Genomic DNA, 14,503 nt, shown 5'->3' on the forward strand with positions numbered 1-14,503 from the left:
TTCATTCCTATCACTTGTCTGCTTGATATGGTATTGATGTCGTAAGGAGAAATTATGTCTTGGTCACTCATGGGGAATTGAAGGGACAAAACAATGGTTGCGCATGCTCTTCGGTTTGCCCACGTGCTTAGGTCGCTGGTGAAAACCAAGGTTTGATTGAAAACTAAAGATGAAAAGCTGAAGCTATTTTTACGATTCATATGCCGACCTTCACTCATGTTATCGAGACATTTGTCCTTCTTGCTCGAAAACAGACCCCCTTTGACCGAAGAGATCCTTAGAGATTAGACTAAACTACCTGAAACTATTTTAGAAATTTTATGTAAATTATATATTTTATAGAAAAAAAGTCTTTAGACTTCCTACATGGGTGCACTGATGTGGTGGTGTGCCTTCGTTCAAAGACTTAAGAAGGAATTTTTAACAAGATTTTATGCGCAAACTTATGGGCATGATAAAGATGTTTAAAGCATTGCAATAAATAATTACTTTCCAGTCCAGAAGGGGGTCAGCCCAGCCTTGTTACAACCCCCCCTTACACTCTCTCTTACACCCCTCCCCCAGCCCTTAAATAAGAGCTACGACCCCTCTCTCCTGGTTAGAACCTTTTATTGGTTCCAGATTTTTCACGGGCATTTAGAGTTTACCAAGTGTCTATAAAACATTTATCACCTGCTTTTATCGTGTTTCCTCTGATATTTATGACGTAAAAGCTATTATTTTTTTTTTTAAGCCCAGCTTTTGCATCCTGACAATTGCTTAATCAATTTTTTTTTGCGAAAGCCAAAAGTTAAGTTCAAAAGTTCGAACATAGTTGGCTCGATTTCCTCCGCTCTCTCGTGTCCGGTCTTCACTCCTCCCCGAGAGGAGTGGGTTACGGGGATGAGCGCGGGCTCATATTCTCGAACAGCGGCTAGTAATTTAGCCTAGAAACATGGCTGCTTCACCAGAAATTGTCGACGTTGTCATCATTGGAGGAGGAATGTCAGGCCTTTCTGCAGCCTACGAATTGCTGAAGAAACGCCCACAAATAAAGCTTGTAGTTCTCGAAGCTAAAGGTATGCCTGAAAGTTTTGACAGGTTGATAATTTGTTGATGCAATTTTTTTTTGAGGGCGTCGGTAAGTAACTTTAATCTATCTGATCTTTTGAGCGTGACCTTGTAATTAAATGCTAAGCTTGCATGCCAGCCGGTTGACCTCTCTTTATTTTTCCCTCACGCTGTTAAGTTTTCATTTTTATCTTCACGACTAGCAGAAACCACTCGTACAAAATTAATGTAAAGGCTCATAGTAGGATCCCGTCGAGCGCGTTAGCAACCGTTAAGGTGATTCCTCAGTTTTGCACCACGCATCCTATCTTACGCTTAAAAATCACATGATTCAGGGAATGAGCGCGCGCATTCCGAGAATATGGTATTGATTTTCAATCCATGGACCAGGTAAAGTGGTACAATGGTCTATCCCCCGTAAACAAACAAGGCGACCTATACTTTTTATTGCATAATTTTGGTGAACAGATTGTGTCCTTTAAATTGGAAAAATTAAAAAGAGATATACGAAAGGGAAAAAAGGTAAACCTAAAAGCGTACACGAAGCCCGTTACTCGAGGATGCAAATTATGACTTTGAAAGGAACGACTCAAGGGACGGTTTGAGTCGATGTCGTTTAAATTTGCGGCGTCGACAAAATCGGGATCGGACCGGACTGGATCACGGATTGGATCACGGACCGAATCATGGATCATGGATCGGATCATGTTAAATAAAAGAAGAAATTTTGCGTGGCAAGCCAAAATTAAGTCTGCATGACATAGTTGAGTGCAGCCCCCCCCTGAAAGTTTTTGCCTAAAAACCTCACAGATTGGATCACATTTCAAAAAAGAAAAAAGTTTGAAAAATAAAACAATCAAATCATTTACAAAATAATAAATAGTTTTAAAAAAGAGGATATGAAAAAGTTAAAATATTTTTAATGAAAATTTGAGATGTTGCATAATATGCCAAAATAGACTCTGGGTGACTCAATAGAGTGCAGGTCCATTTGAGAGTTTTTTTCCCCAAACTCCATGTGGTCACTTTCACAGCTGTGTTGAGGAGTATTGTGTCATGCTTCCATGGACAAAAGCTAGCAAGAGGTATGTATCATTCTTCAATTAGGAGGAGGGCATTGGGGTTTTTGGTTTTGCAGTTTTGGCTAATTTTAGATTGGTCTTTTAGTTTTTGTGTCAAAAAACTTTGGTTTTTCAATTTTCTCCATTTTGGTTTGCAGATTTTATGTGGTTTAGCATTTGATTTTCGGTTTTTGTCTAAAATGCAAATGGTTTTTGGAATTTTTTGTGATCTGAACAGCAATTAAGCACCTCCACTGATCTCAAACAGTGGCGAAACACTAATGTTATCAAAAGAACTGCATGACAAACCAAATGTCACTGAAATAATTTCTTGTTGGTGAAATATGACAACAAGGGGTTTTTGGGCAAAAAAAAAAAACCTCAGTGGGGCCTGCACTCCATTATGTCACACAGACTTTATTTTGGCTTGTCATGCAAAATTTCTAATTTCAATTAATGAGATCTGATCCATGATTCAGTCTGTGGTCCAGTTTGTGGTCCAGTCCATGATCCAATCTGGTCAAATCCAGGTTTTCTCAACATTGTTAAATGGTGAGACACCTAACCCTCAATACCCAGTTTGCATATTCTCTATACTGTTCTCTATACATTTTCCAAGATGCTGACAAGGAGAATTTGTTAAACAATCAAGAGCTTCTTCAGAAAGTGATCATTTCCTTTATTCTTCTAACTTCAATTTATGTAATTCAGAGGTGATATGGAAGGAGAAATTAGCTGCTAGTCACTCTTAGCAGTCAAAAGATTAATGGGTGAAGATTTCCTCCAGAGTAGACACCTTCCTTGTGGCTGCATGTGTCAGAAATCAGAGATATGTTGCAGCATTTAAAGACAAGTTGACGTTTTATCGCAGACGTAAAGTTTATAAACTATAATCTTTTAATCAAAACAATTTGTGAAAACTTAGACAGAGTTGGTGGAAGACTTGACAGTGTGGAACTTAAAAGTGTGAAAGGAACAGACAGATGGGATGTTGGAGGACAATGGGTATGTAGGTGAGAACAATTGGAGATAATATCCTACATTATTGAGAAAATGGGGTCAAGGGAAGTCAGATCTTGTTCGAGTTACGGGGGATTGGAGTTAACCCTTTACACCCTAACATCAGAATGCATATTCTCCATACTGTTCTCTATACATTTCTTAAGGTTCTGAAAAGGAGAATTTGTTAAACAGTCAGGAGTTCTTTAGTTGTTGATCATTTCCTTTATTCTCATGACCTTAATGTTCGATTTAGGGGTGATATTGTGAGGAGAAATTAGATGCCAGTCACTCTTAGGGGTTAAAGGGTAGGCCAAGTTCAAGTTAGCACGGTTCTACAGAACAATTTTCTTTGTGAATGAATTTTCAAACAATGAGACAATTTTTCTTGCATATTGTTCCCTTTCAAAGCTGTGTGAAAATTAGTCTTAGAATAATCAGTGTGTTTATATTTGACAATGAGGTAACAGTTAGGAGCATGAGAAAATAAGTTTACTTCCTTAAGCTAATTTTTTTGTTTCCTTGGCAGGAATCAAAAGACTCTTATGAGTCTACTTGAGGAATTGGACATTGAAGTGTATAATCAATTGTACAGTGGAAGCAAAGTGTGGCACAGCAATAATAATGTCATTACCAAGTATTCTGGTGAGATTCCACCAGTGTCTTATATTGCAGTTCTTGACCTGTTGTGGTCCATCTATAAGGTAAGTTGCAGACAACTCTGTTGATAGTTTGTCTTCTTGTCTTCTGAAAGCTTACATCAGCGTGCATTCATCAAGATATGAAGCACTTAGGAAGTTTGGAGAGCACGAAAAATGGGTAGGAGTTGCTCTTGACTACGCCTTGAGCAACTCTAGCTTCTTGAGTGCTCTCTAAACTTCCCAAGTGCTTCATATCTCGATGAATGCTCAGCTGACATATGAACCAATTGTTTCATAACGTTTTCAACTCAATGGAAAATTTTTCTCGGGGGATATGTTTGCTGACATCATGAGCATGCACAATAGGAATATGAAGCATGCTTGTGCAACTGAATTTGATTACACAAATTTACTAGCTATGTTATAAAACTGTTTAATGTCCTCAACCCAATTCTTTTAGTTTAAGCTGGGAGGCGGGGGAAGGGGGGAAGGGGATACTCAGAGAAAGGTGACATTTTCACTTTCTGTTCCTAGCTCTTCCTCTTCCTTTTCCTCTCCTCAGACAGCCAATTAATGACAAAGGGATATTTGCCCCTTTGAATTATGTTCCTTGTTCTGTCTGCTTGAATTTCTCTTTTCCAGCTCTGAGCTCCTATTTCTCTTGTACCTTTTCATCTCTCCAGTCTGTCCTCATCCTCGCATTTGTATATTTAGTAATGCTGGGTATTCAGATATTTTATGAAGTATCGCTATTTTGCTTGCTCAAAGCCTTGTTCCTAGGAGAAGAGGAGAGAGCTTGGAAACAAGGCTGGCTCAAAGGATGGGATGAACTGAGCTGGAAAGAGATATTACTGATTACACTTATTTTACAATTTTTTTCCCTTTGATGATTCACAAGGTTGAGAGGTTGTGCAAAGAAGTTCCTATCGATAATCCTAGTAAATGTCCTTGTGCTGAAGAATGGGATGGAATGACTTTAGAGACATGGAAACATCAAACACTATGGACAAATGGTGAGAAATGTGTTTGAGTGTCACAAGTTGTTACAATATGCACTTTAGGCACAGTGATCTCTCTTTCTTTGAAGCTTACTTATGCCAACTACCTTAATTTGGAAGGCAAATTGTATTGAAACTCAGAAAACCATGAAATATATATGGCACAGTATCCGTGTATTTCACGAAAAGAGTGATTTGCATGTTAGAACACTAAATTTCAAAGCAAAATCATGGCTAATATGTTTGTGGCTTTGAGGTTTGCTTGTGTGTTCTAAACTTAATTGTGATTGGTCAGTACACCATTGAAATTTTCCAAATTTCACAATGAAGGGAAAGTACTGGTATGCTCCAGAAATCATGTCATTATCATCTTGCATTAAGGTGATTCCTTAGTATTGCACTGCAAATCCTGTACTACGCATAACATCACATAATTGAGCAGTATGCACACAGGCTTTCTGAGAACATGGTATTATTTTTTCAATCAATGGATGATGGAAATGTGTGTGACAGTCTTTTGTACAAGCTCAGTTACCTATATTTTTTTTGAATAACATTGGTGTTCAAATTATCCCCTTAAAATAAGAAAAATGAAGAAAAAAGTGTTTTTTCATTAAGAATGTATATTTGATCACAAGTCTCCTCTGACATCAAAAAGTATTGAAAGGAAGATGAGGGCATTATGTCATTAGAGTTTGCATGCCTCTGACTGTGACTGAGGTGTGATACCCCCATTAAGGCTCTTTAACTGATTTTTTACCCCTCCCAATTGACCATCACTCCCAAATTCTAATTCTAACCTGACATGTATGAAAATGCTGGTGCCCTTTTTTTCCATTGTTATTATCATATTAATATTATTATTATAATTATCTCCATGACCATTTTTGTTATTTATATTGTCATACTACCTTAATTTCTACTTTTAGCTGCAAAAGAGTTATTCGACATAGTGATAGGCATCATGTTCGGAGTGACACCATCTCAGATGTCCTTCCTGTATTTTCTGCATTACCTGAACTGTTCAGGGGGGTGGTCTATTATGACAGATCCAAGTGTGAAGGGCCATGCACAGGAGTGGAAAATTAAGGTAAAACAAATAAGGGGTACTGTAGAGAGTCTCTAAAATGTTTGTCCCTTTAACCCTTTAACCTTTAAGAGTGACTAGCATGTAATTTCTCCTTACCACATCACCCCTGAATCAAACATTAAGGTCAGGAGAATGAAGGAGCTGATCACTGACTAAGGAAGCTCTTGATTGTTAAACAAATTCTCCTTGTCAGCACCTTAGGAAATGTGTAGAGAACAGTATGGAGAATATACATACTGATGTTAGTGTGTAAAGGTTTAAGGAGTTTTTTTTAGCTTCAGAAACTTTCTATGGTGGCAAATTTACATTTACCAAGTTAATGGAACCAAATTATCTTGTTATACTCCCCCACCAACGAAGCACTACAGGATTCGTTTAACCCTTTAACTCCCAGATCAAATTTGTAATTCTCCTTACTGTTTCTCATACAGTTCTTGTAATGGTGGTTTGGAGAATTTGGTCAACTTATAATCCCCTAACTGATACTTTTCTTTATTCCCATCTTTTGTCTGCTTGATATTGTATTGACATTGTAAGGAGAAATTCTGTCTTGGTCACTCATGGGTGTTAAAGGGTTAACACTGACATGAAGTAAAGTTTCTTGAAAGAATATTTATAATTTTTTTGAGTGGTTGAGCACCATATGATACTGTACAGTGAGCAAAAATACAAATATGCAGTTAGAACTCAGTAACAGGTGATCATGACTGCTTATTAGAGGTGACTGCTTAATCAACTGAGGTAAAAATCACAGTAGTTATAGGGAAGAAGTGTGGGACTCTGAAAATGGACTGCTTAAGACAGGGTGATAACTTATTAGGTATATTGAATTTGATAATTGAATTTTATTTATTGTTTGCACTATATTTGTTTTTGCCAAAAGGGGACTGCTCATAGTGTAACTGAAGTACTTGCTGGCAGACTGGGAAAGGGCAGAGTTCTTTTAAATCAGCCAGTCACATCAATAAAACAGGTAAATATGTAGTACTGATCACCTGTGCCAGGGGTTCAATGATCCAATGACAACTACTCAGATTTGAGACTCTGAGATAGTCCTGGTTCAAGTTCTATAAGCATGTAGTACATGAGATAATAAGCTGTCATTTCCTGCTTTGCTCATCACTTTTAAAGTCACAGACCTTTGCTCTAGCAAACCATGGATACTTTATGGAGAAGGGGACTTTCAACTTTTGTCTTTGAGCAACTTTTGTGACTCAAGTTGAGTAATTAAACTGCACATGGAGCAATTATTGGTATTCTGTCCAAGAAAATGTGGCTGCATGCATGCATACATGCATGCATGAATTTAAAGATCTGTGAGATTTCACTCTCAGAGTGCTTTTCCTTTCTTTTCCAAATTACATATGTAAAATAAAAATGGATATTCCTAACAGGAGTGAAAATGGCCCCAATTGCTTGACTTAACAACCATGATTGAAATTTGAGCTAGAAAATAACTTGAATAACTCAGCAAATTTTTGTTTTGTCAGGAAGATGACCATGTGATGGTAACCAGCCTTGGTAGCCGGTCTTATAAAGCCAAGTTTGTAATTCTTGCTGTTCCACCTCATTTGATAGGTTAGAAAGTTAAATAGATGAGAAAAACAATTTTTTGAATATCTTTTTGTAATTAGTGTTATAATTTTCAATATGTATTGCAAACCTGCCCTTATGTTATCCATACAGGCAGTTCATCAGTCTTTGGAAAAGGAGAGTCGGGGAACACAATTTACATTGAGCACAGCAAAACTTTTTGGTAGCCGTATTTAATTCAAAGTCTGATTCAAGCCAATTTCCACCCTATAAGTTGTCTAACTTTATTACCAATTTTTCCAAAGGTCAGATCAAATTTAGTCCACCCCTTCCATACAACAAGCAGCGTCTCATTCAAAACATGCCTCCATCTCATTTGATGAAGTTTGTGGCAACATACTCGACAGCCTTCTGGAGGAAGGCAGGGTTATCAGGAGACATGGCCAGAAACACAACTAAAGGTTTTTGTGAGAGTAATCCTATTGCAGTAACATTTGATGCAACATCATCTGATGGAAATCCTGCAATTGTTGGATTTATAACTTCGTATGCAGCAGCTCAGTGGAGCACAGTAATGGTAATGTCACAACTGATATTCAATGATATCCCTAAAGGTGAAGCTAACCCTTTTACCTCCAGGAGTGATTAATATGTAACTTCTCTCTATGATAACCATACATTATGCAAAAAACAGGTGGTGAGAATACTCAAAATCAGGTAGAAGTTATTATGATAATCTTGATCTAACACCAAATTCTTGTCACTAATTTGCAAGGAAATGTGTAGCTGCCAGTGGGGAGAATTAACAATCAGATCATGGGAGTTAATTAGAGTTATGTTTGCTCCAGGAAGTTTCATCTGGAACTTGAACTTGATGTGATACACTTGCTTTAATGATCAAATCATTCATTTAACCCTGAATATATCAAATCCTTCTTGGTTGAAAAATTAAGCTGCTTCATTTCAAGGGTCTGTAGAGTGGTTTTTTTTTTCTTGTGCGTTTTCGATTAACCTTCATTAGGGTGCTCATAGGACTATGAGAGAAAAGACAGGTCACAAACCATTTACCTATAATCACCCTTCTTTTCAAGGAAATTATCCATTATAATTATAAATGGCCATGTCTCACCATAGTCATTTCGCACTTAACTCTCTAACCCCTAAAAGTGACCAGCATCCAATTTCTCCTTACATTATCAGCCCTGAATCAAACATTTAGGTCACAAGAATAGGGAAAATGATCATTAACTTAAGGAGCTCTTGATTGTTAAACAAATTCTCCCCATCAGCACCTAAGGAAATTTTCAGAGCACAGTATGAAGAATATGTATGATGTTGGGGTGTAAAGGGTTAATCCTTAGACCAAGACAGGATTTCTCCTTACAATATCACTACAAAATCAAGTAGACAAGTGATGAGAATTAAAAAAAACATTAATTAGGGGATAAATACTACAACAGTTGATCCAATACTAAATTCTCTGTATTATCAAAAGAATTGTAGGGCAGACAGTGAGGAGAATTACTAAATAAGATCTTGGGAGTTTAAGGGTTAAGTGTTAATGAAGGAAGTGTGGAGGTTTTTCTTGAGACTTCTAAGTTTTGATCCTGAATTTTTTTTGCTAGGATAAAAATAAAAGAGAAGCAATCCTCAAGGCTTTGAAATTGTATTTTGGTGAAGAAGCAGAGAAGCCTATTGATTTTACAATAAAGGTATGCTCAATTGGCTTTTAAACCTCAGATGACCAGATCTGTGAAATTTAAAATGTAAGTGTTACTTTAAATAATTCCCCATAATTTGTGTAAAATTTCCATAAAAATAAGGGATATCATTTAGAAATTGCGGAGCTTGTAGTTTCATTGATAAAAGAATTCTCTCTGTGAGTGGAATATCATAAGTATTATTTTGATTTAGCGCCCTCATTCTGATAAGCATCCCCCTCTCTAATAAGTGCCCCCCCTCAAATGTGTTTCTGTCAGTAAGTGCCCCTACTGAGCAAGCACTCTTGCTCCAAGAAGCACCCCTATTCCAGTGTTCTTGCTGCTTTTTTTTATAAGTATCAAAGCTTTGTTTCATTGGTTCTGCTGGTTATCAAAAATAAAAAAAGTGTCCTGAACTTGATAAGCACCCTCCCTTGATTAGTCTGTCTTCATGAATTGTAGGTGCCCCATCCAGGTAAGTGTTTTTTTATTCTTCTAGAGTAAGGAGTAGAAGATGAATATGTTAGAGTTGAAAGTAATTCTAACTTAAGTCAAATTAAAAGACTTAAACCTAGTAGTTTTATTATCACAACAGTTATCTTTCCTTTGTTCAAGTTGTCTGCAAGAAATTTTACAATTCTTAAAATAATTTTTAAAAAATCACAAATCAAACTAGTTTGAAATCATTTTGACATCAAATTCACATTCAACATGAATGGATATAATTTTTTAAATTGATAAATTTTTGATTACATTAAGACATTTTGATGTGTTTCATTAATTTTCTTTTATTTATTTTTGTTTGTTTATTTAAACAGGACTGGTCAAAAGAGGCATGGAATGGTGGATGTCCAGTGAATGTGATGGTCCCTGGAGCAATGACAAATTATGGAGACTGTTTACGTGAGCCATTTCTTAGGTAAGGAGGAATTAGCTTTAAGCATCAGCAGTGTTTGAGTCCTGGATAAACTTCACTCTCACAGAGCATCTTTCCATCCAGGAGTATTATTAATGTATACCAGCAAACTCTTAGGGAAATCTAATGAATGCAGGATGACCTGCGAGGGATTGATGTTCCTGCTCAGTATCTGCTATGAAACAATAGCAGTTCTTAACCCCCCCCCCCTCCCCCCTGCAGGCTTTTTCACCATTTGTCTGATTCCAAATTCTTACAACAACAGGATCACACATCACACACTCAATTTGAATTATTAAGCCTATTTGGGCTCTAGTGTTAAGTAAATACATTCTGTGGTTTCTGAATCAAGTTTCCTGGATCTGCCCTCAGATCAGGGATATGCTGCAGCAGTCACAGACCATTAGGTTCTTAAGATTAAAGCCATACAAGCAGGGGGAAAACCAGGTGGAGGGGAAGGGTGGGGATCCCTTCTCAGCATTAGACCTGGGACCTTATTTTACATCTTGTCTGACACCAAACTTCTTGCAATATAACAATATTGCATTTTACAACAGCAAATGTAGTATTTTGAATTTATTTGTCTTGTAAAATTTTTAAGGTTATTAAGGCTATAACAGTAAAAAATTATGTGTTTTGTGAATCAATGTTTGTATCTCCTTCCCCTTCCAAAAAGATTTGTCCATCTACCCCAGGGTCTTGTCTAGAAAATTTAGAAAAAGCAAGGCTGACAATTAACACCAATCAAATGTAAGCTTACACTATGTCCCTAAAACCTTTTACCACATGTTTAGAAACTTGAGAATTTAACAGATGTGCAGGGCGTTGTCTACTCTCTGAAACTGCATTTAACCATCTAATCCCTGAGAGTGACATGCATCTAATTTCTTAAAACAGTATCATCGTTGATTCACGCATCAGGGTCATGAGAATAAAAGAAATGCTGGCCATCTAATGAAGCTCTTGACTGTTACACTTGAAGTTTCAGTCCCATAGGAAAGCAGTGGAAGAGAGTGGAATTTATTATTTCATACTTATGTCAGGTTTTTCAGGAGTTAATATAAACTCTCAGCCTAAAGAGTGATGAAATAACAAGTGATGTAATGGTGTCATCTTTTGTCAGAGTTCACTGGGCAGGAACTGAGACAGCCACTGAATGGCGTGGTTTCATGAATGGAGCAGTACAAGCAGGTCAAAGGGCTGCAAATGAAGTCTTGGACAGCTTAGCTTGAGTACCAGTCAAACATGATGATTCTGAGTGACTCAGCTGGGTGTTGTTGGCAAAATATACATGTATATTAATACAGTCAACGCTCATATAGAATAATTTTTCATATTTGGAGAATATGCATGCATAAATGAAAGTTTTTCAATAGACTAATTTTCAAATGGTTAATTTGATCTTTACCACAGAAGGTATAGTCTAGAACAAAACAAAATAACACCAAACAAGAACTAAAACAAAGAAACAAAATAAAACAAAAAAAAAAAAGGATTCAATGATGCAGTGGTGGTGAAGCTAGATGTAGCAAACCTCCAAAATCTGAATCAGTTTATGTTTATGTTTATTTGATAATATAAAAAGGAAAATTACAATTGATGTAGATGGTATGCTAAGTCTTGAGAAATATAGAGCAATGATTTTTTTGCAAGGGTAAAGGAACAGGGTTAAAACTGACCAGCTCCTAATTTCTCCATACAGCAATACTGCTACATCATTCTTTAAAATCATGAGAATAACAAAAGATTGTCAATCTAAGAAGCTTTGATTGCTACACAAATTCTCCTTATCAGTACTGAAGGAAATGTATAGAGAATGGTATGGAAAATATAATGGATACTAATTTCAAGGTATAAAGGGTTTAAGTTTTAAATTAGGGACTTGTCAGAAATTAGCAGGGGGGGAGGGGGGGTGGAAACAGAGGGGGGGTTACAACTTTTTGAGCCTCAGAAAAGGGAGGGGTCATGAAAAATGGGCAGTTAAAAGGGGGAGGGTCATGCAAATATATGCCCGTGATCATGTAGAGGTTCACCCACAGAAGAAAAAGGAAGTTCTTTATTTGGCAAAAAAAAGAGAAAAATACAATGGTTTACGGAACGTTATGGATACAAACTGTGAAGTACTATAGCAAGAAGGGGGAGGGTCATGATATTTTAGGCCAAGCTCAAGGGGAGGGTTAGCAAATTTCACTCCCATTGCAGGGATGGGTCACCTAATTTCCGAACCCAAATTTAAAATTCCCACCCCCCTCCCCCCCTGCTAATTTCTGACAAGTCCCTTATGAGAAAGAAATGTTTACTTTGATTGCCTTTACCCTTAAACTCCCAAAAGTGATCAACATGTAACTTCTCCTTAACATACCCATACATTATCCAGCACAAAGGTAATGAGAATACTCAGACTTATCAGTTAGATATTATAATCTGGATTGAACACCAAGTTCTTGTAAATAATTTACAATGAAATGTGTAGCAGCTAGAGGGGAGAATTTACAATCAGATCTTGGGAGTCATTGAGTTAGGTTAGTTACTATTTAATTGGTTTGTCAAAAATATTACTTGAAGATGATCTTGTTATTTTGAAAGTTTCCTTTTGTGTTCTTAAGTAATTTATTATCTAAAAACACAAATAGCTCTTTTTCATTGCTACATTTTGTTTACTTCCACTAGTGAAAATGCTCATATTTAACAACTGTAAATGGGGAATATTTTAATTAATTTGACTTTCGCTAAAATGACTATTGAAACTTTGAAACGGACGAGACAATTAAACCATGAATCAATCATAGAATTAGGAGTAATTGTCGACTGAGTGTCGTAACTACCAAATACGACCAATAAGAGCGAAGGAAAAGATCACTAGGAGCCAATCAGAAGAAAGACATGAAGCTACGTTCACTTTTGTAAAGTCTTTAATTGACAAATAAAACAGTATTTATTGTTTTTATTTCATTTTGTTATTCTAACCTACTTTCAGTTTGAGCTCAAAAGCGCACCATCAGGGATTAATATGTCGGAAAACCTCATGGACAGATTGCAGTGTCGTCTCATCAGTAGGGAACACTTTTCCAACTTACATTGGGAATACATTTTGGGAATACATTTTTAATACATCTTGAATCTTAATTGTTGGTGTTTTATGGAAAATCCGTTCTAGGACATACTATTTAGACATACTTTAGTCACTCTAGGAAATTTAATGTGTCAATTCTTACACAGCGGAGTAGTTGAAACTCTGTTTAAGAATTGACTTTGAAAAACATTCACGTGTTTTTTTCAACAACAGAAATACTATTCCCTCGGGGCAAGCGCTGTCGATACTGGAATAGAAAAGTAGCTACCAGTACAGTAAAGCAGGCATACACAACCCTAACATCAGTATGAATTCTCCGTGCTGTTCTCTATACATCTTCTAAGGTGCTGACAAGGAGAATTTGTTAAACAATCAAGAGCTTTTTCAGTTGGTGATTATTTCTTTTATTCCCATGACCTTAATGTGTGATTTAGGGGTGATATTGTGAGGAGAAATAAGATTGCAATCACTCTTAGAGGTTAAAGGGTTATTAACAATGTGCCGAGGGTAAATTGGGACGGGTCAACATTCCTTTAGCCACTTCATGCTGAAGAAGTCACAGGGAGTTGATATAGTTGAATTTAGAGGAAATGTATGGAATTTCGAAGAGTTTTGTGTTATCGTGACAAACAGGGATGGCTATTCTCGATTAGCATCAAAATAAACAGACTTTTACCTGGAATGTGATATATTGTCGTTTCTGTGGACAGCGTATTTTGGAATTTGAAAGTTTATGTCAAATTAATCGATTTTTCGAAGCAATAAAATGAACAATTAGGTAGATATAAACTGCATGATGCATGTTTGTTGTTTGCGCGCGTGAGTGTATCTTTAGAGACGGTAGCTGCTTCTCAGTTTCCTTCGCAGCCGTTCAGTTTTTGGTATCTCATGTAACGTTAGGGGATTACTATGCCTACCGCCATCTGAACACGAAACAACTTCTTTGCACACTACTCCTGGCCCTCAATAAACACTCAAACAATACATAAAAATTCCCAAGTCAAGTGGCGTGAGGGACAAGTTTCGCTCACCATGCGTTCGGCGTCGGTGGACTGTTCTGAACCATAGTCAGGTTCTCTTACACTTTTCTTTTCTTCCACAAACATAGCATTCCGCTGACAAGCAACAGGCTAAATTTGGGTAAACCGACTTTGTGATTTACTTAGTTCTGTAACTAGCTGAGTGTACAATGCATATTCTCCATACTGTTCTCTATACAATTCTTATGGTGCTGGCAAGGAGAATTTGTTTAACAATCAAGAGTTTCTTTAATTGGTGATCATTTTCTTTATTCTCATGACCTTAATGTGTGATTCAGGGGTGATATTGTTAGGAGAAATTAGATGCTAGTCACTCTTCAGGGTCAAAGGGTTAATGAGAGAGTATTGTTTGAAAACTTCGACAAAAAATACATCATTTCCTTCTTCTTATAAACTAAATCT

General features: G+C 36.8%; 1 protein-coding gene across 3 annotated transcripts; it reads left to right on the top strand.

The window, feature by feature from the left end:
* Positions 1 to 919: 919 nt before the first annotated feature.
* On the top strand, positions 920 to 12,886 carry LOC131784467 (probable flavin-containing monoamine oxidase A). 3 transcript variants are annotated; one of them, XM_059101278.2, is made up of 11 exons: positions 920 to 1,058; positions 3,037 to 3,116; positions 3,640 to 3,814; positions 4,650 to 4,764; positions 5,679 to 5,839; positions 6,723 to 6,812; positions 7,330 to 7,417; positions 7,678 to 7,949; positions 8,998 to 9,084; positions 9,891 to 9,991; positions 11,112 to 12,886. In XM_059101278.2, the coding sequence occupies exons 2-11, from the start codon at positions 3,100 to 3,102 to the stop codon at positions 11,218 to 11,220; spliced, it is 1,215 nt and encodes a 404-aa protein (XP_058957261.2). In that variant the 5' UTR covers positions 920 to 1,058; positions 3,037 to 3,099; the 3' UTR covers positions 11,221 to 12,886. The 3 variants fall into 3 exon arrangements, with proteins under 3 accessions (XP_058957261.2, XP_058957262.2, XP_058957260.2); XM_059101279.2 differs by having other exon boundaries at positions 3,041 to 3,116; XM_059101277.2 differs by having other exon boundaries at positions 926 to 1,058; positions 3,037 to 3,124.
* The last annotated feature ends 1,617 nt before the right edge of the window (positions 12,887 to 14,503 follow it).

This window comes from Pocillopora verrucosa, chromosome 10 (genome assembly GCF_036669915.1).
Source record: "Pocillopora verrucosa isolate sample1 chromosome 10, ASM3666991v2, whole genome shotgun sequence".
In the NCBI taxonomy this organism is placed as follows: Eukaryota; Metazoa; Cnidaria; class Anthozoa; order Scleractinia; family Pocilloporidae; genus Pocillopora; species Pocillopora verrucosa.

Bases quoted from the DNA above. Each gene is read 5' to 3' on its own strand.
- LOC131784467 (XM_059101277.2), top strand. From the start codon at position 935: ATGGCTGCTTCACCAGAAATTGTCGACGTTGTCATCATTGGAGGAGGA. The intron at 9,085-9,890 runs GTATGCTCAATT...TTATTTAAACAG, and splicing joins CTATTGATTTTACAATAAAG to GACTGGTCAAAAGAGGCATG. The intron at 9,992-11,111 runs GTAAGGAGGAAT...ATCTTTTGTCAG, and splicing joins TTACGTGAGCCATTTCTTAG to AGTTCACTGGGCAGGAACTG.